Raw genomic sequence first — 27,917 nt, 5'->3', positions numbered from 1 at the left:
AGTGATGACGAGGTGTGTTTTCCTTGCGGAGCGAGAGCCACTGCTCCAGCCTGAGCCTGCAAGGTCCCTGGTGAGGGCCGGCGGGGCACAGGGGAGGCCAGCTGTGTACAAAGAGCCATTTGGGATAGAGAATGGCACATTGTAAAGAGCACTGATCTAGGAGTCAAGAGAATTGGGATTTCATCCTGTTCTCTTACTACCTATGTGAACTTAAGCAAGTCAGTTCCATTTTCTGAGCTTTAGTTTTTCTTCTGTTAAATGAGCACAATCTTTGGTCTGTTGCAAAGACTGAATGGACAGTTTTGGAGGTACTTCATAAGGCACCATACAAGTGTTTGATATTGTTATAGGGAATGGACACTTGAGACTATGTTGGCATCTCCTCCCTGGTGGTGAGATGAGAGGGTAGAGGCGGTAAGAAGCTGGGGAAATGAACACGAAAACAGAGAGTGGAGGGAGGGAGCAGACTGTCTCATTAGAGGGAGAGCAATTGGGAATATGTAGCAAGGTTTATATAAGTTTTTGTGTGAGAGACTGACTTGATTTGTAAACTTGCACTTAAAAAAGCACAATAAAAATTAAAAAAAAAAAAAAAAAGAGCCCAGGCTCAGGAAAATAGACACAAAGGAAAGAATCAGCTGAGGTGGCTCCTGCCTGGTCCTGAACCACAGACCTGCCCTGAGGCAGAGTACAGATTCAAGGCCTTCTTGGAAAGGGAGGGGAAAGGAAAAATGCAGCCATCTAAACCCAAATTAGCATCTGAGAAAAGAATCTCACCACAGATTCTTTGGAAGGTATGTACTCTCCTCCAAATTCTGTCACAACCTTGCTGTGTGGCCTCAGTCAGGTCACCCATGGTCTGTGAACCCAAGATTCCTCATCTGTGCAGTGAGGGGCCAGGTTTGATGACCCCCAAAGCAGAGTTGTTGTTGGTAGGTGCCATCCAGTCGGTCCTGACTCATAGCAACCCTATGTACAACAGAATGAAACACAGCCTGGTCCTGCCCTATCCTCATGATCGCTGTTATGCTTGAGCCCATTGTTGCAGCCAGGGTGTCAATCCAGCTTGTTGAGGGCCTTCCTGTTTTTCACTGACCCTCTACCAAGCATGATATCCCTCAGGGACTGATCCCTCCCAATAACATGTCCAAAGTATGTGAGACAAAGTCTCGCCATCCTCAGTTCTAAGGAGCATTCTGACTGTACTTCTTTCATGACAGATTTGTTCCTTCTTTTGGCAGTCCAGTGGAATATTCAATACTCTTTCCCAACACAATTGAAAGGTCTTCCTTATTCATCGTCCAGCTTTCGCATGCATATAAGGCAGTTGGAAACACTTTGGCTTGGGTCAGGCACACCTTAGTCTTCAAGGAGACGTTTTTGCTTTTTAACACTTTAAAGAGGTCTTTGGCAGCAGCTTTGCCCAATGCAGTGCGTCAGACAGATGCAGGACAGCATCTCCCTAGAGAGATGCAGGCAAAACAGTGTGGGTGCTCACAATCCCAGCGTTTGCTGCTCCCTGGGAGGGTGTAAGGTTTGCTTTCATTTCTGTGTTCCAGCCCTTCCAGTCACCATTACGTGACCCGAACAAGACACCTTTGGCATCATCACTGACAGATTTTTACTGAGGCCATGGAAGCAGCAGTCAAGAAATCAAACGACGCATTGCATTGGGTAAATCTGCTACAAAGGACCTCTTTAAAGTGTTGAAAAGCAAAGATGTCACCTTGAAAACTAAGGTGTGCCTGACCCAAGCCATGGTATTTTCAATCGCATCATATGCATGAGAAAGCTGGACAATGAATAAGGAAGACCAAAGAAGAATTGATGCCTTTGAATTGTGGTGTTGGCGAAGAACACTGAATATACCATGGACTGCCAAAAGAATGAACAACTCTGTCTTGGAAGAAGTACAACCAGAATACTCTTTAGAAGCAAGGATGGCAAGACTGCATCTTACATACTTGTGCACATGTTGTCAGGAGGGATCAGTCCCTGGAGAAGGACATCATGCTTGACAAAGTACAAGGTCAGCGGAAAAGAGGAAGACCCTCAACGAGGTGGATTGACACAGTGGCTGCCACAATGGGCTGAAGCATAACAACGATTGTAAGGATGGCGCAGGCCCCGGCAGTGTTTCGTTCTGTTGTGCACAGGGTCGCTATGAGTCGGAGCCAACTCGACGGCACCTAACAACAGCATAGTTGGCCTAATCTGTGAGGTTTTGTGCAGCTTTGTGTAATCATCCTAGCAAACACTAGCTAACTCTGGGTTTGGCCTAAGTGCTGTACTGATTGTCTCATTTAATCCACAGAACTGGTTCTTGGATTGGTCCTATTGTTTTCATTTTATGAAAGTGGAAACTGAGGCCCAGACAGGCAGAGTAGCTTTCCCACAGCCACAGTGGGGAGGCATGGAGCCGGTCTGACTCTGAAGCTCTGTTCTTCAGCCTACTTGGTGTGTCCCCTAAGCTGGGCAGAAGGAACTGAAAGGCAAATATCCCGGGATGAGTGTGTGACCATCCTCAGAACCAGTCTGGAAAAACCCTTTCTGAAGAGACTCCCAGGTTCTCGTGTCCCCCTGAGTCCTAGTGAGACGGAGAGAGTGTTGGGGAAACATAAGAGTACTCTGGGGTGAGTGCAAGTATTTCTGAGTGCTGGAGTCACTGCCTGGATGTGAGGCCCGGGACCCTGCTGCCATGCCCACCCTGCAGAAGGCTGTCCTCCTTCCTCCAGGGGCTGGGGGCGGGCACATGGAGAGTTGTGTTCATGCAAAAGCGGCCTGAGAGCACCTCAGCCTACCTCCTCCCTGGGGTTGGGGGGATACGTTTGGGTGGGATCCAGTCTCTTGGCAGGCACACAGCCACACCCATCACGCACTGCACCTGAAGCTCACGCCTAGACGACAGGTCCAAGGCAGTGTGGAGCAATACCAACAAGCTCACATCCTACTTCTAGTTGCCAGCTCTCTCCCTTTCACCCCATGGGCTAAAAATTGACAATGGAAAAGAAGAAATCCCAAGACCTCGTGGCCCTCCAAAGATGTGTTCTATCTAACTTTCTTGACGAACCCATTGGGAATTGGTACCTCACTTACTCAAGTCTCAGCTTAGGCCAGATTTGGGGTTATATTGACTAAAAGATCACGTTGGGCCATTTCTTTGCATTTGTACTTATTAAGCCCTCCAGGTGGTTCTGGGCCAGGTACTGTGAGGGTACAGAAGAAATCCAGGACATGGAAGGTATGAAGGCAATCCTTCCTTTTACAGGTGGAAACATTACAGCCCAGAAATGTTAAGGAACAGCCCAGGTCCCACAGCTACTTGGGGGCCGTCTTGAGTTTGGAACTTGCAGTCCCTGCCTTTCAACCTGGTGCTCTTTCGACAGCATCCCCACTCTTGCACAACTTACTGTATGGTTGGAGGAGTAACCCCCCTGAACCAATTACAGAACTGTCAGATGGGAGCAGAGTTCCCCTTGTCGGTGATTTCCCACCCACAGTGGGTTTACTACTACTAGTGTCTTTGTGTTGTTTACCTGAATATGCTTATCTGGTGGTTGTAATGTTCTTTTGAGATTCTGGGAATTCCCATAATTGGAAGAAAAAAAATGTCTGTGAGATAGAATTTCTACATTTTTTGCCTACTTTGTGCTCCTTCAGTGTGTTTGTGTGTGGTAGGAGATAGTCTAGCACTTTCTGTCTTCAGAAGATTTCACATAGGATGATCTGGGTTGGGATTCTCTGTGTGCTTTGAAGGGGACAAAACGACAGACACAGAAGAGCAAGATGAACATGGGGAAGAGGGAACTGTGCAGAGAAGAGACATGCAGCCATCTTACTGACTGGGACACTGTGTGCCTGGAGGGAGAAGGGAGCTGGCTGTGGCTGTCCACAGGGGTGGGTGTCTGGGTAAAAGTAAGGAGGCTGGAAAAGGGCTTTCTTAACTCAGAAGTGTACAGGTTTTGAAGGCTGCTGACAGTGGTGTTAATGTCATTTATTCATTCACTCACTCAAACAATTCTGGAGAACATTCAACAGGTAATTACTTAAAATCACCTCTGAGCAAGGCACTGTGTCAGGCTCTAGAGAAGATTTGTCTCATATCGAGGGGGGCATCTTGCTGTTGTCCTCAGTGCCCTCTGGCTCCTGTGGCATGCTGAGCGCTCCCGCTCGGCCTCACTGGCTCCAGAGTTGACTCCTGCAAGCGGGCTCTGGGCTGGGTAGGGGCTGGTGCCAGCCTCTCCAGCCATGGGGTTAAAGGCTGTCATCCACAGCTGCCTCATCAAGATCAGATTGGAGGTTGTGGGGAGGGGGGCTGGGAGGAGGTGTTACAGGGCTGAGATTGGTTTCCAAGGAAAAACACCACTGCAGCTTCTCGGAGCTTTCTAGCCCTTACTGCCTGGTGACACCCGACTTTTTGTTAGAGAAGATGAAACCAGCAGGTCCCACTCTGCAGGACTGAACCAGATTTGGATCTCATGAGAAATCAGAATAGAGTCTCAAAATGGAAGTTCAGGGAACTTCACGCAGGAGGAACCAGCTGGTCCTGTCTCTGTGCTGCCTCTCCTGCTTGGTCATGAGGTGCAGAGGGTCCAGGGCCTCCTGGGCCGCGTGGCTGGGGACAGATCCAGCCGGGTGGGGCTGGCCGCGGTTAGGCCACATTTCTAACTCGTGTTTCTTTGGAGCTGTGAGTCCTACAGATTTCATCGTGCCTGTTTTGGCCCTCCATGAGGCAACAGCTGGTGGGGAGTGGCGGAGGTAGAGGGGCTGCAAGAGCAGCAAGCTAGCTGGTTCTCCTTTTCGGCCATTTAGCAATTTCCGGTGACTTTTGAGCAAGGACAGGTGTAACCCTTTTTGCCCTGATATGTGCAGTCTCCAACTTATGCCTGTGGCCCCAAAGCCATCTGAAAGTTGACCCTGGCTTAGCACAATTATCAACCATTGGGGAGGCCAAGGGGGTATTAAATAGGCACCTGGGCTTGGCCTTCCCACTCCTCTGGCCAGCTATTCAGCCAATAATTTTCGAGCACCTACTATGTGCCGTGCACTGTGGAGGGTATTCTGGCTCATGTGTCCTTCCTTGTGTTGTTAGCTGCCATCAAGTTGGTTCTGACTCATGGCAACCTCGTGTACAACAAGACAAAACATTGCCTGATCCCGTGCCATCTCCATGATCCTTGGTGTGCTTGAGTCCATTGTTGTAGCCAGTGTATATTTTGAGTGTTTTCCAACCTAGGGGACTCATTTTCCAGCACTGTATCTGACGGTATTCTGTTGTGATCCACAGGGGTTTCGTTAGGCCTTTCTTCCTAGTCTGTCTTAGTCTGGGAACTCTGTTGAAACCTGTCCACCATGGGTGATCCTGCTGGTATTTGAAGTACTGGTGGCATAGCTTCCATCACAGCAACACACAAACCACCACAGTATAACACACTGACGGGCAGCTGATGGGTCTCTTCATGCTCCACACCTTTCCTTTTTAAAATTTCAGCAACAAAGACATAGGCCCCAGGGAGAAAACCATGGACTTGGCCTCTATCTATACACGAGTAGAACTGCTGGCAAATTCAAATGTACCTGCTACAAACTGACCTTTCCTCAAGTAATTTTGGGTGCTTTCCAAACTTACCAACCCCCTAAAGGGTGTGGGAGGAGGCAGGGAAAGCTTCCCAGATAGAGGAACAGAGGGCAGGAGCCCTGTGGTGAAAGGGAGCCGGGCCCCTTCAAAACCCAAGGGAAGGCCACATGGCCAGGCATGGCCAGGAAGGAAAGGTGGGTGTAGTGCAGTCTCGGGGGTTGGCTCTTGCTGAGCAAGTGGGGCCCCTCTATGAGCCCCATCACAGTTTCCCCACTTCATGTGGGACATCCCTTTCCATCCTCAGATCTCGGTGCAGGCATGGCCTCCTCAGGAAAAGCCTTCTCTGAGCACCTCCATACAGTCAAAACCAGTTGCCATGGAGCTGATTCTGACTCATGGAGACCCTTTGTGACTCATGGAGAATTGTGCTCCATAGGGTTTTCAAGGGCTGATTTTCTGGAAACAGATCGCCAGTCCTTTCTTCTGAGGTGCCTCTAGAACCCTCAACCTTTCAGTTAACAGGCGAGTGCTTAACTGCTTGCACCACCCAGGGACACTGCTTACTGTCAAGCCCTCCATTAAATACCCTCCTCCACTTCCCCTCCAGGTCTTCGGTGGGAGCTGTGCCCTTCGAGAGCCAGGGCTGGGGCCTTTTCAGCTCCATCAGAGTCCTTGCAGCCCCTGACTGGGGTTGATCCTCCTTCCTCTTGCCTGATGATCAGGCCTTAGCATGGAACTGTCCCCAGAAGGGCATTACCTGGGGGCTGCAGGCATATGACCAGGGCCTGATCTGTGCCGGGAGGACCAGCCCTGCCCCCAGGAGCTCTCTTGTCTGGGGACTGTCAGACACAGGGCTGCAGGCAGCTGATAGCCATGTGATGGGAATAAGAACATGCCAGCCCAGAACCCGATATCCTGGGACCAGCCAGCTTCATGGCTCCGTGCGCCCTCAGCACAGGGACACTTCAGCCACCCAACACTGTCCTTACCCAGAACTGCTCCCTCTCTGCACTAAGACTCCTCAGACCCCCCACTCTCTGACTCAGCCATCTCTCTGTCCAGGGTTCTATTCTACAACTCACACCACCCCTATCCTTCACCACTCCAGGGCTTCCTCCAGCACCCACTGTGTGCCAGCTGCTTCACCTCCTATTCCTGAACCCATTTTCCCTATCACCAACCCACTCTCTTCCCTAAATCTTCCACCCCTCATCCCCATTGTCCTCCCTGCCCCTGATCTAGCAAGGACACCCGAAGTCTGGGTTTGACCAACCTCATGCTGTCCTCATCTCCCCAGTGTGGATTGGAACTACCAAAACCAAGGCCTCCTATCCCAAGTGAACCCCAAGCAGCTAGCATTTCTATTCCTGCTCTCTTCAGAGTTGTTCCATGTCTCCCCACATCCCCTACCCCAGACCCTCCCATCACACTTCCAGCAGACTACCCTGACCCCCACTTCACTGAGAGGTCTCTGCTCAGGTCACCCTGCAGAGGGGAGCAGCGCTGCTGACAGGGGAGCCAGAGTCTGGCTGCTTCCACCCAGTGTGGGACCCCCTCAGGGCCACCTCTGCCTTGGAGCTCCACTGGGCCATCCAGGCTTCCTCACAGCTGCCCACAGTCCGAAGCTCTTCTGTCCTGATCCTCTTGCCTGCATCTCAGCCTGAAGGCTTTCCCTGCCCACTCCTGCCCCCTCTTCCTTATATCTTTCACAACAGAGTTACCCCAATAAATCTCTTGCGTTTCTGACTGCATTTTGGCCTCTTCTTAGAGAACCTGAGCTGACAACTCACTTCCTGCCTTGGCTTCGCTCTTGTGTTCTTCCTGCACGTGTCCGTGAAAGACAGCTATCTGCCTGCCCAAGGCTAACCCTTCCAGCTGTGCTGTGGACCCTTACTTCTCTCTCCCGTTAGCCCATCTCCTGACCCCTTTCTCCTTCCCTTTGCTGCTGTTCCTTCCATCCACTGCCCTGCTTTTTCCTCGCCTGCCACTGAATTCCTGGGTACTTTCCAACCTTTGCCGGGCTTGACTGTGCTAAGCACCATCTCCTTCTTGAACCAGTCTCCTGTCTTGTCTTCTGGAACCCCCTTCTCCCGTCTTCCTCCTTCCTCTGTCACTGCTTCTTCTCTGTCTCCTCATCCACTGCTGGCTCCTTAAATGCTGGTGCTCCTTGGGGTGTGTGTCTTAGCCCTCTTCTCAGTAAACTCCCTCCCTCCATGGGGGAGATGGTTCCCAAATGCTGATATGCTGACAACTCCCAAATTCCATCTCCCAAGCCCAATCAGAATTTTTTCCTGAGATTCAGATTTCAATATCCAGCTGGCCAGAGGACTCTTCCACTTGTATGTTTCATGTCTACGTCAAACCCAGTAAGTGGTAAGATGAACTCGTAGTCACCCTGCAAATCTGCTCTTCTGGGATCTCTGCCCCAGAGAGTGCCACCACCATCCGCCAAGTCCCCCAGACCAGAGACCAGGGCAACCTCTTCAGTCCTTCCAGGTGGTCACCAGGTACTACCAGCTCTACCCCCTAAACTCTCTTCCCATCTGTCTGCTCCTCCCCATTGCCACTGCCATGGTCTTGGTTCAGGCTTTCAGCATTTCTTAGCTGAACTGTGGATTCCATCTCTTAACCCAGTTCTTGATTTTCATCTGTCTTGGTTATCTAGTGCTGCTATAACAGAAATACCACAAGTGGATGGCTTTAACAAAGAGAAGTTTATCCTTTCACAGTCCAGTAGGCTAGAAGTCTGAATTCAGGGTGCTGGCTCCAGGGTAGGCCTTCTCTCTCTGTTGGCTCTGGGGGAAGGTCCTTGTGATGCATCAGTCTTCCTTTGGTCTGGGAGCATTTCAGCGCAGGAATCTCAGGTCCAAAGGGCAGGCTCTGCTCCCAGCACTGCTTTCTTGGTGGTATATGACATCCCCATGTCTCTCTGCTTGCTTCTCTCTTTTCTCAAAAGAAATTGGCTTAAGACACTACCTGATCTTGTAGACCTCATCAACATAACTGCCACTAATCCATCTTATTACGTCATAGTGATGGGATTTACAACACAGAGAAATCACATCAGATGATAAAATGGTAGACAATCATACAAAGGAATCATGACCCAGCCAAGTTGACAGATATTTTGGGGGGACACAATTCAATCCATGACATCATCTTATTTTTCTCCATTACATTCCTCAAATTGCCATTTCTGAAAAGCCTGTAACTCTGTGCCAAGAAGCCTTCCATTGCACCCCATCACCTTCACCATCATCAGCATCACCATTTATCTTGCTTTCTCCATGTGCTGATAAAAACACCTCTGGATCTGACCCTGCCTTCCTCTACAGGCTCCTCTTTGGCCTCAGAGCATTGGCCAGACAGAATCACAGGTAGTTCTCCAAACGTCCTGCACGGTCATGCCTCAGGGCCTTTGCAATGCCTCTCTCTGCCTGGACCACTCTCCCCCATTCCCCACCAAGCTAACTCCTACCCAGGGGGTCGCCATCCCCAGCAGCCTGAGTAAGGTGCTCTTTCTCTGCCCTTCCCAGCACCCTCCACCTATCCCTGTCTACCAGGGGGCTTATTGTCTTGTTTCTGTTTCCCCCACCAGACTCAGAAGTTCTGAGAGCCTGGCCCATTTTTGCATCACCAGCACCTAGTGCAGAATCTGGCACATAGTCAGCACTGAATAAATATTATTCATGAATGAACAAATGAATGGCTTCTGCTGGGGAAGGGTGTGCTTGCTGGGGAGACAATATTTGAGGAGAGTCCAAAAGAAAGACTAAGAATTTATGAAGCCGGGGCCCAAATGGAGAAGAGGATTCAGGGCCAGGGACTGGCAGGTGCAGGGACTGGTAGGTGCAAGGTGTGGAGGTTGGGAGAGCAGGTGTGTTCAGGGAACTGCAGGGAGTTCTGTAGCTGAAGCAGAGGGTGAGTGTGAGGATGTGCCAAAGGTGAATCTGGAGAGACAGGTCAAAGGACAGGGGAGAGCACCTGCTGGGAGCCTGACTCTGCCCAGTACAGAACGGGGCAGGATGTAATGAGTGCTTTTGACGCCATGAGGAAGGTAGGACAGGAGCGAGCAGTGTCCAGCAGAGGGGAGCCTAGGGAGGAAGTGATGAGCGGTCCAGGTGAGGGGTGATAGGGGTATGATCCAGGGCAGGACAGAGGACAGACAGCAGGTGTTTAGGTGGCAGTGACTGGTGCCTGAGGAGGTGCAGGGGCTGTGGGGGAAGAGCAGGTGACGGTGATGCTGTGGTTTCTGGATGGGGTTCCTGGGTGGTAGTGGAGTTTTCACCAAGATGCCAGCCCTGGGGAGGAGCAGGTTTGAGGGGAAGAAAATGAGTTCTGTTTGTTTATAAGGTCACACCTGGAAAATGTACATTGCAAGTGGCCATCAGGTTTTTGAAGACCTTTTTTGAGGAACTCACTCAAGGTGAAGCTGGGTGGGTGGGTGGAGGCAGAGCCAGTGGCATGCTGGAGTCAGGTCATGTCAGCACCCAAGAGCTGGTTGTTCTATTTTCAAAATCTTGTGAAGCAGTGGTTAAATCTAACTAGTATTAAAAGCTACCAGCTGCTTCACAGAAGAAAGACGTGGCAGTCTGCTTCTATAAAAAGTCTGCTTCCTTGGAAACCATGTGGGGCAGTTTTACTCTGTCCTATAGGGTTGCTATGAGTCGAAATCAACTCGATGGCAATGGGAGAATTTTAAAAATATTATTTTAAAAACAAAGGTAGTAAGTACTCAAAACTTATCATTTCCTAATTATTTTACTACATTTTTCTATCATTTGTGCTTTTTCAGTTAGTTACATCTATTGTGTCTACGGAAATACTATATAATATTGTGTTACTGTGTTTTTCTTCCCAACTCCACATTCAGTAGCATCACCTTGGTGGCTTGAAATCAGTCATGGTGGGAATATTTACACCATGGAAATTGGCAAACACTGCAAACCAGGGCTTGATTTATTGTTTTGTTAACTGTCTAGCCATAAGAAAGTTATGAAGAAAATGTTTATAATGTACATTAAACTTAAATGTATATTGTGTCTGTAGGCATTACAACGTGAATAGCACTGAAAATTTAAGTAGATATTCTTCCAGTATTAAAAAATTGTTATCTGATTTAGCAAAGAAATTGCTAATGCGGTTGGCCAATAAGTGAAGTTCCAACATATGTCTTCATTGTTTTGGTTTTTTCTAACTAACTGATACAAACAAAAATATCAACCAACAGTCATGCAGGAACTTTACTGGTTTGTCAGTTGCAACTATAGGTTGGCTATGGACTCAGGAGTTTGGCAAAAATCAATGAGACATTCTATAAGACTCTTGTATATGTGCACTTTACAATAAAGAGTACTATCGTCAACAGAAGAGTGGATAAACAAAATGTGGTACATACATACAATGGAATATCACTCTGCCATGAAGAGAAATGATGTTCTGATACATGCTACAACAATGAATCTTGAAAACATTAAGCTGAGTGAAATTAAAAAAAAAAAAAAACCCAAACCCGTTGCCATCAATTCGATTCCAACTCATAGCAATCCTATAGGACAGAGTTGGACTGCCCCATAGGGTTTCCAAGGAGTGGCTCGTGGATTTGAACTGCTGACCTTTTGGTTAGCAGCAGAGCTCTTAACCACTGTGCCACCAGGCCTCCAAGTGAAGTAAGTCAGTCACAAAAGGACAAATATTGTACGATCCCACTTAAATGAAATATTTAGAAAGGGGAAAAGTGTAGAGACCAAAATCTTTTAGTGGTTACCAAGGGCAGGTGGGAAGGGAAAAGGAGAGCCATTACTTAAAGGGCATTTTTTGTTAATGGTGACAGAAAAAATTGGAAATAGATAGTGGTGACGGTTGCAACACGATGAATGTAATTAATGCCACTGAATTGTCCACCTAAAAAATGTTGAAATGGCAAATGTTTTGTTATATGTATTTTTACCACAATAAAAAAGTACTGTATATTTTATTATTTTGTAAATTGTCAAACATCCTTTATGTCAATAAAAATTGCTCTAAAAATTGTGTGTGCGTTTGCATGTGTATGCACGCACATGTACACCCACACATTTTCCTCAGAGAACCTGTCGCTGACATTTACCGGCACACGAGAGGGCAGCTTGCCATAGGCTGATGAGTAGTCAGGAGCCTTGGTGGTGCAGTGGTTAAGCATTTGGCTGTGCACCAAAAGGTTGGCAGTTCCCATCCTCCAGCTGCTCCTTGGAAACCCTTTGGGACAGTTCAGGTCTCTCCTACAGGGTCGCTATGAGTCAGAATCTACTCGACAGCAATGGGTTCATTTTTTTTAATGGCTAATGAATAGGATCCTTGGTGGCACAGCATTGCTGTGGAAGTTAAGCTCTTGGCTGCTAACCAAAAGGTCAGCGGTTCAAACCTACCCCAGCTGCTCCATGGGAAAAAGACGTGGCAGTCTGCTTCTGTAAGGATTTACAGCCTTGGAAACCATATGGGGCAGTTCTACTTTGTCCTATAGGATCACTGTGAGTCGACTCGATGGCAAACGGTTTTTTTTAAATGCCTAATGAGGAGCTCTGGTGGCGCAATGGTTAAGCGCTCAGCTGCTAACCTAAAGGTTGGTGGTTTGAACCCATCGGCGGCTCCTCAGGAGAAAAGACCTGATGATCTGCTCCCATAAAAACTACAGCATAGGAAACCCTATAGGGCAATTCTAGTTTGTCACATGAGGTGGTTGTGGGTCAGAATCGACTTGATGGCATGCAACAATAATAACAACAACAACGGCTGTTGATGATGGGCGTCTTTAAATGTGCTTGTTGGTCATTTGAGTATCCTCTTTGGTGAACTGTCCAAGTCCTTTGCCCATTTTTTGACTGGATTGTTTGTCTTTTTGTTGTTAACCTGGTAATTCAATCTTAATGTATTTCACTAAGGTAAAATACACGACAAACTGGAAATTTAAAAAAACTGGTCGCTCCCTTTAGTTAATCTGAGAAGCGCTGTGCTATCCCATTGATCTGATCACGTCGCTTCCCCTGCTTGGAATCCTTGGTGAGTCCCACTGACTACACAGAGGTTTTCAAATGGTGAGTTGAGATCAGTCCGTGGTTGGGAGGATAATTTAGTGTGTTTGTCACCAGCATTATAAAAAGAAGAAGGAAAAGAAGTGGAGTCAAGTAGAAAATATCAGAGTGTATTGCACATATAAATACATTTTGTTTCAATTACATATGTGTGTGCATAACCTATTTTCATATATTTCAATGCATATATGTAGTGGATTGTGATGGAAAGTGTCATTCTTTCTGTTACCACAATAAGAAAAAAAGAGTCTGAATGCCGCTGGTCTGTGGAATCAAGACCATGCTGCCAGGCCGGATGTTCAAAGCTGCAGAGGCAGGAGCCATTGCTGCGGCAGATTGGGCAGCCTTCATGGGAAAGAGTGAATGTGAGCTGGCTTTGGAGGATGACTAGGCTATCAGGGAGCAGGGAGAACAACATGAGCAAAGGCCCAGAAACACCACGGCTTTCATGCCTAGGTGTTCGCACTCAAGAGAGGGCCCAGGCCCTGGCCTCTGGGAGCTTGCTGTAGCTCAAGGAACACGGGCCTGTGTGATGGGAACTCAGAGGAGGGAGCCCTTAGATCTGTGAGAAAAATCAAGGGAGACTTCCTGGAGGTGGCAATGCCATAACTGACTTCTAAGGAAAGGGTTGTGGATTTCCAGGGAACCAGGGGTGTGGGGAGGGCTTGGCTGGCTGAGTAAGTGGCTTGTGAAAAGACACGAGAAAGCCCGTTATGTTTGGGGAACTTTAAGCCATTTAGTGCAGGTGGAGCGTGAAGTCTGACGCAAGGAGGGTCTTCACATGCCATGCTGAGAGTCAGGATTTTATTTTGTGATGAGGAGTTATGGCAGAATTTTGAATAGAATGACACGATCAGATTTACACCTTCTTTGAAAGGTGACTCCGATCAGATTTACACTTTCTTTGAAAGGTGACTCCAGCAGCCCAAGAAGAGCGGATTAACAGGGAGGGAACAGGAGGCAGGGAGACCTGTAGGGTGACTTGGTGATGGATGGCTAGGACAGGCAGCCAGAGAAGGGAGGCGGTGAGGATGACGCCTGTGTTCCTGACTCTGGAAACGTCTGGCTGGTGGGGCCAGTTGTGGAGATAAAGAACGCACAAGGCAGAGAAGGTCGGAGGGAAAACGTGTTTAATGTTGAAAGTGCCACTTCTAGGCAGACATGTCAGGTGGAGCAGAGGAGGGTACCAGACCAGGGGTACAGGCCTGGGTGTCACTGGCTTGGAGAGAGTGTGTGGAATAGAGGGAAAGGGCTGTAGGTGAAATTTAGGGAGCAGTTTCTAGGAGTGTCCAGGAAGAGAGGAGCCCATGAAAGATGGAGGGGAGTAGCCTCAGAGACGGAAGATCCAGGACCTTGGATCACAGAAACCAACGGAGCGGAGAGACCTAGGAGGAAAGGCACCAGTGCAAATGCTACGGGCAGTCACATTCCCTGAAGGCTGATGAGGGGCCACAGGAGGCTGTCACCAGGACGACACAGCAGTGGGTGGTGGGGACAGAAACCAGGGACTTTAGGAGTCAGTGGAGGTGACACAGGAGTCCCTGGGTGGTACAAAAGGTTAAACACTTGGCTGCTAACCAAAAGGTTGGCAGTTCAAGTCCACCCGGAGGCACTTTGGAAGAAAGGCCTGGCAATCTACTTCTGAAAAATCAGCCATTGAAAACCCTATGAAGCACAGTTCTACTTGACACATATGGGGTTATCATGAGTTGGAGTAGATACAATAGCAACTGATACGGTTTGGGGGTGACGCAGTGAAGCAGAGTAAGCAGGGCTACATCTAGAGCATATGGCACCCTTGTGTGCAGTAGAAAGGGTGCGCCTTGTGTGCATCTCCTCCAGGCAGATGGAGCCCTTATCCCAGCATGGTGGCTTGGTGAGAGGAGGGCAGGCTGAACCTCAGCCTTGATGTGCCAGCAGTGGCACTTCTTTGTGCCGTGAACAGCCTGCACAGCTGAACACCATGCCCTGAGAGTGTGGGCCATCATTTCTAGAAACTGGGAGGGAAGGAAAAAAGTCATCCACCAAAGAGGATGCAGGATCATGTGAGGATTTTCTCTATTAAGATGGGAGAGACTCGTGCCTACGGATCCTGATGAGGGAAAGGAGAGAGAGAGTTTGGAGATTCAGAAAACAGAGATGATACAGGGTGAGGAGGTCTACAACAAGGAGCTGGTAGGAGCCCCGGCAGGAGGGGCACACTTTGTCTGGGGTGCAGGGGGCAGGGCAAGGCTGAGGGACAGCAGGACTGTCTGTGAGCCCAGAGCCTGGGGTGGAGGGCCAGTGCTGCAGGAAGAATTAGCCCAGAATCTTTGCCACAGGCATGAGAAAGGATGCTGAGAAGGGACACCAAGGCACAGCTGTTTCTGCTGATGACCAGCAGTTCCAGTGCCCAGGCTGGGTGACACACAGACTATCCAAGGAGAGGGCGAGGAATGGGTGGGCCAGAGTGGGAAGGTTTTGACCCAGAGCCTTGGTTTACTATTTTACTTTTTACTACAGAAAAATTTCAAACACACCCAAAAATAGTGAGAAACTAAAATGAACCCCTTGATACCTGTCATTTAACTTCGATTAATTTTGCCAGTCTCATTTTATGTATTCCCTTGCCTACTTTTTGTACCTTAAAAAAAATTCTTTTTTTTTTTTCTATTTGGAAATAACTTCAACCTTACAGAAACCTACAAAAACAAGATTCTTTATTTTTAAATAACTTGTCGCTTATTGTAGAATATATTCTCAGAATGTTTATAGAAGAAAATGTCATTCATGATTCCACCACTGTTATCGTGTTAGTATATTCACTTCCAGTCTTTTTTCTGTGCTTATATACATTACGTACACACGCATACACAATTTTTGTATACATATTTTAAATTGGACTACTCTATCCAGAGACTAACCCCATCTCCCAAAGCCTTCCTGCCTGGCGTGTCCCAGGCCCTCACCTCTCAATTCCCTCCACAGGTTGTTTTGCTGTGAGCAGACAAAAATTATCCCCAGTTTTTGGCTTGTGGAGCCCTCATTCCGTGGTTTCCATGCTGATGCAGGTTTCCCTTTATCGTTTATTTCTGTTTTTCCTGGGTGATATCGGTTGACTTCTGGTGGAGGAGTTGCACGATGCTCCTGTGCTGCCATTTTGCCGGGAAGTCTCTGACTGCACCTCGTACACCTCCACACACTCATCTTTCTGGATTCTGGGCATCCGTGTTTGGGTCTGTCTCCCTCATTCCTCTGTGAACTCTGTGAGGTAGAGCTCATGTGAGGTAGGGCTGATTCATCTTTCCATGTGAGGCCGAATTGACCCAACAAGTATGTATGGAATTGCACCAGCCTACTGATTTGGCACCACCTCTCCCATCTGTGCTGCAGACTCTCTGGGTGCCTTACTTGAATTATAGCAACCAGCATGTTGTCTAGCACATAGTAGGTGCTCAATAAATGCTTGTTAATGTCGTTACCAGTTACTCGGAGCTTTCTGTACACGTTAAGGCTCCACTCTTTCCATACACAATAAGGCTCCACTCTTTCCCCTTCTTCCTTTTCCTCGTTTCTCCACTTCATCCTTATGGTACAAAAGAGAGACCCCAGAGACATGCCAGAGGGAAGTTTCCTCACTGCCCCTCCTCCTGCTTGTCTAAGTTAGGAGCACAGCTAAGTTGGGGATTGATTCAAAAGAAGCAGTTCCCTGGGTTGAGGCTATTTTATATGTTTTCATTGCTCACAATACAAGTTATCATTACCAGCAATTAAAACTATTTTAGGATCAGTTCAAAGCTGCGTTTGAGGTATTTTAAGTTGGATAAAAGTCCTCCATGTGTCTTGCTCGAAGCCAAGTTTTCCAGTATCATTAAACCCACTTGCATTTGGAGGTTACCCAACCTGTATATTTTGATTGCCTGAACATTTCATACATTGCAGGGGTGTTTGTTAAAAGTGGTTTAATGTCCCCAAAGGTGTTTGGACCTGTCTTACAAATACCACTCCCAACCTCAATTAAGTGGAGGCAACAGTGAAGACAGGAGTGGAGGAGAGGGATCTGCATAGGGTCTTTCCCTAAAAGCCAGTCCCTCTGGCCAGGAGGAGCTTCCATGACCCCAAGGGAGGATAGCAATGATCGGGGCAAGAAGGGGTGAGGGCTTGGTATAGGATGGAGACACCAGGAATTGGGAAGAAGGCAGGAACCCAATTTGGATGGCTGGGCTGTGAGGAGGGGACTGTGAAGGCCTTCTGGATGCCTTAAGTAATCTTCATATTTGATTGAAAGATAAAAACAGGGGAAGAACTGGTTTTGGCAAACTGGACTTCTAGAGATTTAGTCAGCAGCTTGCTGTGACCAAGTCTTCGTTGGTTCAGGACATGACCCTGAAGTGCTCTCAGTGGCATTGGGGCATGGGGACCACTGTTCCCCAGACACCTCCAGGGCCCTCCTGGGCCGCGACGTGCATGAAGCATTGCTGTTGGGCTGAGCTTGGCGGGATTCCCTAGGAAGTCTTCTTAAGTTGGAGGGTGGGAGGGCAGTCCAAGTGGGAAGAAGAGGTTTTGGAGTGGTGGAGAGCTGGGAAAGAGCCCTGCAGGCAGGAATGTTCTGTCCCTCAGCAGCAATACTGGCCTGTTCAATGAGGGCTGGGGCAGGGACACTCATCTTGAGAGGGTCTGAAAGGGGCCAAGAAGGGGACCAGACAGGGGCAAGCTGTCCTGCCCAAGGGAGTGCTTTGGCCAGGACTGGATGTTTGTCTTGGGTGAGTCCTGCTCATAACAGTAGCATTGGTGGTCTGAGGGCTTATGGTTTGGGGACAAGGAACTGCTCGCTAGTGCCTCAGGCGTCTCAACACACCTTGCTTTGGTCAGACCCCACCCAGACCCCTTGGGCTCTGATCTGAATTCCTAACTGGATTTTTGTGCTCACCTCTTTGCCCCTTCTTCCAACTTGAAGTCCTGATGCCATAAACCTATTGAAGCAGAACACTGGAAGCAGAATGCAGGCTGTGCTCCAAGGAGCTGTGCCACCAACCCCTTCCATAAACCCTCACACCAACCTGGGGACAGGGACCTCAGGATGGTGTGTGCAGGCACAGGGCAGGCAAATACGGGAATGTGCTGTTGGTGACGAATGCCCAGGGATGGGACAAATGGAGGGCATCCATGTCCTTGGCCCCGTGGGGTGGAAGAGAATGGAAGGTAGGATGACACACTTCAAAACTGGCTCCTTTCAAAGCAGTATGGCTGTGACTGGGGGCTGCTTTAAATGGGTCAGCCTTCACATGTGCCTGGGTCTTAAACTCGTCAAAACTTGGCTGTTAAACATTTCTGTCATATTTGCATTAGCTTGTAAGCCATGACAATGGGGTACCTGCCTAGTTTTCTGAACCAGCAAGTGCACCCAGAGGCTAATAAGCAGGTGTCTCCAATAAATGTGATTTGAATACTCAAGGTAAATGTGTGCTCAGGTCAACATGTGAAATGAAAACCAAAACCAAACAAAACCCACTGCCGTAGAGTCAATTCCGATTCACAGCAACCCTACATGTAGCACAGGGTAGAAATGTCCCATAAGGTTTCCAAGGCTGTAATCTTTAGAGAAGCAGACTGCCACATTTTTCTCCCATGGAGCAGCTGGTGGATTTGAACCACTGACTTTTCAGTTAGCAGCCAAGTGCTTAACCACTGACCCACCAGGGCTCCTATGTGAAACAAATGGCAGGGGTGCCAAATTCTACATGTAAGTCACACCAGTCCGGAGCCGTTGGAACTGAGAACGGTAGTGCAGTTGTATGTGCTTGGGGTGTGCTTTACGTGTGCAGGGTATGTGTGCAGTGTGTGGGGAGCATGTTTTTGTGGGGAGTGTATGTATGTGTGGTATGAGGTAAGGAGTGTGAGTGTATATGTGACAGTATGTGTGATGTGCGTGAGTGTGTATGTGTAATTTGTGTGTATAACTGTGTGTGAATGTGTGAGTTTCAAGAGAAGTCTCCTCCAGATTTGTTAGAGACAAAACTAGCTATATTATTTGCAGCACTCAGTGCAAAATAAAAATGTGGGGGGCATGTTGTTAAAAAATTATTAAGAATTCAAGACAGCAACAGCAGAGCATCAAGCCAAGCTTGAAGCCCTTCTGAGGATGAGGCCCTGTACTTTTCCTCCCCTCGACCTTCCTATGCTGCCTTTAAAGGGCCTTGAATTCCCCTGTGTTTTCTTTCCATCCAGCTCCCCAGGGTAACCTTGACCCCAGGAATGTAGGGAGATGCTGGAGCACTCTGGAGAGGAGCCAGAAGTGCAGCGGGGATAGATCCCTTAGCTGTGGCCTGGGCCTTGCAGGACTGGTCTCAACCTTTCTTAACCCTCCCGTGTTTTGGTCTGGGCCTCCTTGGGGGCACCAAGGTCCACAAAGTATCTCTCGGCTCTCAACTCAAAAGCCATCTCCTTAGAATATCCATGTGCCCTCACAGTCCGCCCTGTACCCTGCATGATGGCCCTGCCCTCTGCTTCTAGCTTCAGGCTTCTCCCCGAGCCCCCACTGTGCTCCTCCGAAGTCGCCAGTCAGCAGAGAGTCTACAGAGCATGCACCTCCCAAAGCTGGTGTGCCCTCACAGCTCACCAAGGGCTTCAGTTTTCAGGGGCCTCGATGGGGTCCTACCTGGACCTGTGCTGATTTGTACGACTATCCCTGGGAGGAGAAGCAGCAAAGAGGGACCAGGGAGCCAGGCAGGACTGGGCGGACAGAACTCACGGCCCAGAAATCTCTGTGAGGGGGTGTAGAGGGTGGGGTTTCCTTGAGCCCTTCCTGCTTAGTGTCCTGGTTTTCCTCCTCTTGGTTATGTGTGGTGTGCCTGCTTCAGATCACACTCAGGGCATGCTAATGGGTCATAATGAGGGTGTTCCCATCCCAATACCTACACTTGTCAATAATTAGCAGTGACTTCCTAGGTTCTGGAAGGAGGCAGAGAGCCAGGCCTGCTCCAGCTGGTTTAGCTCAGTGCCCCATTAACATAGCAATTTCAACGTCCCTTAGTGGTGCTTGGGAGTTCCAGGTCTGGCATCTTCCAAGGGTTGAGGGAACTCAAGAACTTACCTTCACCATGCCCCTGATCCTAGCCAGAGACCCGCTCCTACACTCCGTCAAAGGCTAGCTTCTGATCCCTTCCATCTGCCACAGCAACCAAGTGACCGCTGTATGCTTCTGTCAAGGGGATCCCAGTTGGGACTATGTGGACAGACACATCCTGGAGGGCCACCCCGAACAAGGCCACCTGCCTAAGTCAAAGTAAAAATTGTAGAGGAAGGCAGGGGCAAAGTGGGCTTGGGCTCCTTATGTAGAGAGGTGATTTGGCTCAAGTGGTTGGGAGGGGTGGAAGTTGCTTTGAACTTATTGGTCACCAGTCATGGGACTTTGCCTGTTCCAGAGAGATGGTGATCAAGGCCCCCATGCAGGAGTGTGCTGATAAACTGGCTTTCCAGGGAAATGAAAAAGGTCCTGGTTTAGCATCTGCCAATTTCGGTGGTGTAAATATCCTACCATATCCCATCATATCCCATTTAGAATTGCCAGGTGTTTAAAACTGGCTTACAAAATTCTTGAATATTTAACAATCAATTCTTATTCACGGCCCATGGAGACCACTGCCCCCACCGGCGATCAGCAGCCCTCTCATTCCATGGCTTTGTTGGCATGACACCCTCATCCATACACAGGGTAGACAGCCATTTAGGCTCCCTGTGCTTCGAGGGGCCTAGAAGAAGGCCAGCCAGCTTGCTTCACAGGTTATCACGATGTTCACGGAGCTGAAGCATGTGCAATGACTGCCCAAGTGAACACCAAACCCAATCAAGTGACATGCCATGACCCAAGTGACCAAGGACTGCCCATTTCTACTCCAGAACAACGGGGAGATCTGACTTGAGGGTCTACCACCGGTGGTTGAAAAGTCACAGTCTGGAGCATCTGGCAGTCCCAGCTGACAAGCCGACCTACCTCTCCCCTCCCTCGGCCCACCAGCCTTCTTACTCATTCTCACTTCCAATTTGGTCCTGGTTTGGCACCTGACCAACAGGAGACCAGGTGTTTGAGGTGATGAACATGAGGGAGCCAGGAAGCCACTGGGTTAGCTCCCCGGGCAATGGGACAACACCCATCCAAGGGCTGGGAGTCCATCCACATTAGTCCATTTGCAGAAGGGGCTTCCTGCTATTGCAGGTGGCTGAGCCATTTCTCTGCATACAGATTTCTCATTGTGCAATCTTCTCGGAGACCCACCTGCTCTTGACACCTCCCCCGTGACTCCATTTCCCCCTCTTCTGGGCTTCTGGAATGCCACAATGGCCCCACCTTGGCCAGGCAGCTACGATGAGAGATGTTGACCCAACTGCCAATCCTCTGGCTCACTGCATTAGGTGGTAGGGGCTGAAGCCAGCAGCAGGGACTGGCGGGTCTTTGGGTGTGGTCAAGGACCCTGCAGGGCAGGACTGGGGCCAGAGCACCTCTGGGATTCAGCCAGGTTCTGGATGATGAGTGGCACAGGGAGCTGGTGAAGTACAGGCTCTAAGCCAGGGAAAACAGCCCCAGAGCCCAGGTGTGCCACCTTCTTCTTCGTGCATCCTTAGTCTCTCCTGCTTGGTGAGGCCAGGCCTGGGCCCAAAGTAAGTATCTCTGGGGGCTGGAGACAATAAAAAAATGCCAGATTTTGTGTGAGGCCCAGACTCTGATTCATAGCAGAAGACAGACTGGTGAACAAACCATCACAATGCACCATGACATGCATTCAATCAGACATGGGTCCCATGTCCTGGGGACAGAATAAAGGCTGTATGGGAGGTGACATTTAAATAGGATCCCTTTAACAGCCCCAGTCTCTCTGTGTAGGCCCACGCCAGGCCTCCGGCCCCAGGATTCACAGCTCTGCTTTGCGGACATCTTTAGGGGGCTTCCCAGGGTCACCTCCAACCCCGCTAGTGGGAGGGTCACACACAGCCTACTCCAGCCAGAGCTTTCCAAGTTCTCTGTGCCGGCATTGCCAACATGGAGCCATTCCTCCTTTCAGAAAAAAAGGGAGTGAAATTCGTGTTCCCCTTTCCATATAGAGGGCTGGGTTGAGGCGTGGGAAGGGGAGGGCTGTGATGCCTGGGGAAGGGGCTCTCAAAGACTTCCTGGAAGGTAAAAGGGACCAGCAGGGCAGGGAAGAGACAATGTGTGTGGCCCCGTGGATGGGACCTGCCCAGAGCTGGAGTCGGATTCCCCGTAGACCAGGAGCCACCCCATCCTATGTCCACTCCCAGACCTTTCTGGCCCACCAGCCTACTTCAGGGCCTTAATGAGAGCCCACAGGCCCGGGCCTAGCCCCGAAAATGGTTGACTCTGAATTAGGTGTAATCAATGAGGGGAAATTCCTGGAGCGATTGAATTCATGAAAAATGTGTAACGTCTCTGTGTGTCTCTTCAGTCATTTAAAAATGATTCCTGTGCCTACTTGACCCTGGGACCCTCCTTTACCTCCCACTCCAGGGCATCTCATGGGATCCAATACTTGGGTTAGAATATCAGAGAAACACCCATCCAGTGCCTGGCACCTAGTAGGGGCTCAATCAATGTAAGCTCCTTTCCTTTGGCCACTCCAAGTAATCACTTGGGGGTGAGGACAAAGGGGCTTTCCCAGTCTGAAAACGGTTGGGCACCTGGGTCCCTGCTCCCCCTTCCTTCTCTGGCTGATGACAAACACCAAGATGTCATAACATCCTCAGTGTCCTCATGTGTTTTTCTGGGACATGGACTGGGGAGGGTACCCAGGTAGGCCCCATCTGGCTGTGGCGGGCCTTTCTGGCAACGTGGGCTGGCCTGTGCTGTCTGTGGATGGATGCAGAAGGGTGAGGCACTGATCCTGCTAGTCAGGCAGGATGCTGGCAAGTGGGAGGGTCAAAAAGGGGCGGGGACTGTAGAACAAAGGAGAACGGGGAGCCCTGGGGGCCCAGACCAGGGATCAAAAAGGCTCTGTAGAAAGGAGGCCAGAGCACTGCCTGCCTCTGCATCCAGCAGTCTGTCAGAAATCCCTCACCTGGTCTCTTCTGCTTGCCCACAGCTGGGCAAGTAAGCAGCAGTCCATTTAGAAGGCCTTGCTCTCCAGCGTGATTGCGCCAACACTGCTCTGTGGCTTTCTCTACTTGGTGTGGGTTGCTGCTGCAGTTCCAGAGGAGAACAGAGGCATGGCTGGGAGCGGACACAGGAGCCAGGAAGGCCACCGGGGGCAAGCCTTTGTCCCAGAGCCTTTTGATGGAGCCAACCTCGCCCCACATCTCTGGCTGCACCGCTTAGAGGTCATCAACTACTTCAACAATTGGGACCATGTCACCAAGCTGAGGTACCTGAAAGAGTCCCTCAGGGGAGATGCCCTGGAGGTCTACAGAGGACTCAGCCCTGAGGACCAAGGAGACTATGGGGTTGTGAAAGAGACCCTAATGAAGAATTTTGGGGGCCCCAGTGCTGCCCACAGTCACCTGCCCAAAGAGATCGTCTTTGCCAACAGCATGGGTAAGGGCTACTACCTCAAGGGGAAAATTGACAAAGTGCCTGTTAGGTTCCTGGTGGACTCTGGAGCCCAGGTTTCTGTGGTCCACCCGAGCTTGTGGGAAGAGGTCACTGATGGCGATTTGGACACCCTGCGGCCATTTGAGAATGTGGTCAAAGTGGCCAATGGTGCTGAAATGAAGATCCTGGGTGTCTGGGATACAGCGGTGTCTCTGGGCAAGCTGAAGCTGAAGGCAGAGTTCCTAGTGGCCAATGCAAGTGCCGAAGAGGCCATCATTGGTACTGACGTGCTCCAGGACCACAATGCCGTCCTGGACTTCCAGCATCGTACATGCACCCTAAAAGGAAAGAAATTCCGCCTTCTGCCTGTTGGAGGGTCCCTGGAAGATGAGTTTGACCTGGAACTCATAGAGGAGGAACCCTCTTCACAGGAGGGGCAGGAGCAGCTCTCCTATTGAGAAACTCCCTTTCCTATACTCCAAGCCTTGGTGGGAAGACCTTCCAGAATAGGGGGGCATATATCCTCAGGGTAGTCAGTGGGCTTGGCCAACCCTCAAAAACCAACCCTTGCCCTCCCCCTCCCTCTGCAGGGGCCCTAATCTGCCGCTGGTGGGGGAGGCACCCATTAAAAAAGGCACAGGTGAGGGAGAGCAGGCAGACTTTCTTCAGGGGAGAGGGTCCCCATTGTTGTCAAGCTACTATTGGTGGCAAAGACTTGAAGGCTAGAAGAAGGTTCGAGAAGAAGGCTAGGAGTGGTTGTCTTTGATGGCAGACTGGGGGACCCTTTCAGATTCTCTGAGGTGTGGCTTAGTCACCTGCAGGTCCACACAGTCTGTCTCAGCTGAGCTTGGTATGGCTTCAGGGTCCTCATGAGAAAGTCCCAGCTCATGGGTAAGGATCACAGCTGCTCTGGAATTCTTCCCTGTTGAGTCTTCCCACTGTGTGATGGTATGTTTCCTTCTGTCGTTTGCTTTGAGCCTTGTGCCAATTATTCAATTACTTCAAAAACCAATAAAGATTGATTCATGGAAAAACCATGTAATGTGTTGATTGGAGATGAATGGAGTAGATGTGTGAGGGTGGGAAAAACAGGAAATAAATGTCAGTGGGATGGAAGAGCCAAGTATTTACTGAGTGCCATCTATGGTCCTAGCCTGGAGATATAAGAGGAATATATATATATATACACCTTGGATTTTCTAAGGCAGCCTCTTCAAATATTTTTACTTATTTCCTCTGTAATTTCTCTCATCATTTCTAATCTAATCATCTATCCGTTAATCATTTCAAACTACAATATTTTAGCATCCAAATGGCCCCTTACACTCAAAAGTGACCCGAAAGTTATTTGAGAGATGTCTAGATTGGAGATTGAAAAATTGTGGTTATTGTAAACAAACAGGAAAGTACCTGCCTGGCAAAGAGGTTTTTACAGCCCTGCTGGGAGCCAGAACTTGGAGGCAGAAAGCAAGGTCAGAAGTCAAGAGTTGACCTGTGTGGGGCAGCCCGAGGAAGCTCTGGAGGATAGAGGAGGGGGCTGCAATGGGTCTCCAGCAACGGGGGCTCCAGAAGTTGGAGGACAGCTTCTTCCTAGAAGGACTTGAAATGAGCCTAACACTAGAGAAGCTAATGGAGTGGGGTGGACATGCCCAGATCAATAAATGGGGTGCTCATCTCTTCTGGGGGTCCAGCTCATATTTTCTTCCAAGTTCCTGCTTCTAGCTCCAAGACTCAGCAAGGTTGGGAATCTGAAAGCCCCCAACCCAAAGGGAGAAGCTGAGTGGATAGAAATCTCCATAAAGGAGTAGATTTGTTTCCAGTCTCACCACCAAGTACATCTGGACAGCCAGTTCTCAGGGGCAGGTGACCATACCCTTTGAGCTGACCATGAGCACTGGAAGGTGGTCCAAGGTCAAAGGCTTGGAGCTGCTGGGACTCAGTGATCTGCAGGGAGACAGAAGGGTGGGTAGGGCCATTTTCCCATCATGAGGGTGGAATAGGCCTCTTCTGGAAGTCTACCACCTGGATATCCTGGAGGGAGAGAGAAGCAGCCTGAGTGGGGAGCCAAAATGTGGGGCTCCCTTCTTTGACGCTAAGAAGCCACTGGAACTTGCCTTTGGACCCCCTGAAATTGTCTGAGCTGCTCCTGGCCCATTCCTCCCGGACTCAAGCTGTGATTCTCCCTGGGAATGAGGCCTCCCGCCCAGTCCCTAATCCCCATGGTTTACTGAAGCCTGGTCTCTGGGAAGCCAGATGTCTTAACTGGAATTAGCTTTGTCAGCCCCAGGGCACGTGGGGCACAGGGTGGTGGTGATCTGGAGAAAGCCTTTCCCAGGAAAGCAGGCCTGGAGAAGGGGGTGGGGCACAGCGAGAGGGGTTGGGGGAACTGGAGGAGGAGATGGTGCTCACACCTCCCAGATCCTGCATCCCCCTTCTCCAATTTGTTTTTCAATCCTCCTCTCTGCTGACCTAACAAGTGCTGCTTCTCTCCTGGGCCAAACCCTCCCCTGAGGGAACAACCTGGGTGGCACCTCCCTGTGACCTATTTCCCTCTAGGTCCTTCAGGTCCTAGCCACTTGCTAGGCTGAAGGAGGGAGGGTGAGGAGTCCGTGGGGAGGCGATGAGGGGATTGGGGACTGGGTGGCCAGGCTAGAATTCCAGGGCGACACCCAAGCTACCCCTTCCTTGCCTTGCCTTGCACGCAGTAGGGAGCTGAGCCCTGTCCCAAGAAATGCAAACCACCAATCTTTCTCATGCCCTGGTCTGAGTGAGGAGCAGTGGTCTGAGCCAGCAGGTTCCCCACTCCTCCCAGCTCCTGGGGCTGTCCTCAGGTTCTCCCCTGGGGCAAGAGGAACACGGATGTCAGCGGCCCCCATGGCTCTGACCTGGAGGTTGGGAGTGAGACTTAAGACAGGCGCTACGCGTGGGTGTGAGAGAGACCGCAAAAACAAACGTGTGGAACCAGGGCTGCAGGATCGGGGTCAGCTGCTTCCTAGGAGCAGAGTATCAAAGGGGTTGCTGGGAGAGAAGCCAGGAAAAGTGGGTTGAGGCCACATCACAGAAGCCTTGATGCCTGGGTGAGGAATTCTCACTCGACTTACTTGGCAGGTGTTTGAACAGGGGAGGAGCAGAAGATCCCCCTGGCTTCTGAGTCTAGGATGGAGGGAAGGGGCAGCAAAGCATCCCAGCTTGGAAGTTCTGTATCCAAACTTAGGAAGGGCTGAATTCAAGCTGATGGGAAGGAAGAGACAGACGCAGGCATCAATGTAAAGGGTTTAGTCCTGGCTGCACGTTAGACTCAACTGGAAGACCAGTTAAAGTCAGCTCTTCCTGTGATTCCAAGGTTTGAGGCTGCCTGGTGCAATCCCCAGCGGTATATACCTCCTTGCTACTCCAGATGTGGTCCCTGGACCGGCAGAAGGGCGGCATCAGCATAACCTGGGAGCTTGTTAGAAATGCAGAATCTCCATCCCCACCCAGACCTGCACTGAAATCTGCTTTGAATGAGATCCTCAGGTGATTCTCGTGCACATGAAAGTTTGAAAAATGCTGGCCTAGAACAGTCTAGTGTTAAGGGGCGACACCTGGTCCCTACAGGACAAACCCTCCCACCCCATAAGGACCAAAACAAAAAATAAAAACCCATTGCCATCGAGTTGATTCCAAGACCACCACATACTAAATGCCTACTGATGGCCCCAACTATACTAGACAATCCTCAGGCTTTTACCCAGCAGTGATTTTATTTTTAAACTTTTTAAATAATTTCAGACTTACAAGCAAGTTGCAAGAAAGTAGTACAAAGAATTCCCATGTATGTTTCACCCAGTTTCCCCAAATATTAATATTCTCCCAATTAACTTTATCATTTTCTCACTCTCATTCTCTTTCCGTATGTGTATATAATTGCTTTTCTGAACCATTTGAAAACTGCGTGTATGATGCACATTTATCTCTAAATACTTTAGTGTTTATTTCTAAAAACAAAACAAAACTGAGACATTCTCTTATATAACCATAATACCCATTGCTATTGAGTCGATGCCGACTCGTTGACCCTATATAGGACAGAGCAGAACTGCCCTATAGGGCTTCCAAGGAGTAGCCGGTGGATTTGAACTGCTGACCTTTTGCTTAGCAGCCAAGCTCTTAACCACTGTGCCTCCGGAGCTCCATAACCACAATACAATTCTTGAAATTAGGAAATTAACATTGATATAATAATATATAATCTGTAGACCTTATTCGAAATTTTCTAATTGTCCCAATAATGACTTTTATGACAAGGAAAAAATTTTTTGTCTGATCCAGGATCCAATCCAGCTACACATTGCTTTTAGTTGTTTTTGTCTCATTAAAAATTGTCTCATTAGGCTCCTTTAATTTGGAACAGCCCCTCACTGCGTCTTTGTCTTTCATGACCTTGACATGTTTTAAGAGTACCGGGCAGTTATTTATTTCCTAGAACGTCCCTCAGTCTGGGGGCATCTGATGTTTTCTTGCGACTGGATTCAGGCTATGTGTTTTTGCCAGGAATACCCAGAAGTGAGGTCGTGTGGCTCACAGGATGCCTATTTGTCCCATTACTGGCGATATTAACGTTAATCATTTGGTCAAGGTAGCATCTGCCAGGCTGCTCCTTTTTAATTAATACATGGAAACCCTGGTGGCGAAGTGGGTAAGTGCTATGGCTGCTAACCAAAAGATCAGCTCTTTGAATCCACCAGGCTGTCCTTGGAAAGTCTATGGGGCA

At 49.4% G+C, this 27,917-nt stretch overlaps 1 protein-coding gene across 3 annotated transcripts in view; it reads left to right on the top strand.

Annotated features, from left to right (window-relative positions):
• ASPRV1 (aspartic peptidase retroviral like 1) overlaps nucleotides 1–27,917 on the top strand; it is an 88,425-nt gene that overhangs the window by 44,468 nt on the left and 16,040 nt on the right. The window contains exon 2 of one of the 3 annotated variants that reach the window (XR_002786689.2): nucleotides 1,560–22,710. The exons of 1 other annotated variant lie outside the window; for it this stretch is intronic. Coding sequence is in view for 1 of the 2 variants with exons in the window: in XM_023552729.2 (XP_023408497.1) it covers nucleotides 22,843–23,622 (780 nt within the window). In the remaining variant the exon portion in view is untranslated. One more of the 3 variants, XM_023552729.2, reaches the window with a different exon arrangement.

Source organism: Loxodonta africana, chromosome 15 (genome assembly GCF_030014295.1).
Source record: "Loxodonta africana isolate mLoxAfr1 chromosome 15, mLoxAfr1.hap2, whole genome shotgun sequence".
In the NCBI taxonomy this organism is placed as follows: domain Eukaryota; kingdom Metazoa; phylum Chordata; class Mammalia; order Proboscidea; family Elephantidae; genus Loxodonta; species Loxodonta africana.
The sequence above is the reverse complement of the archived record's forward strand: the minus strand, read 5'-3'. Positions and strand labels throughout refer to the sequence as shown.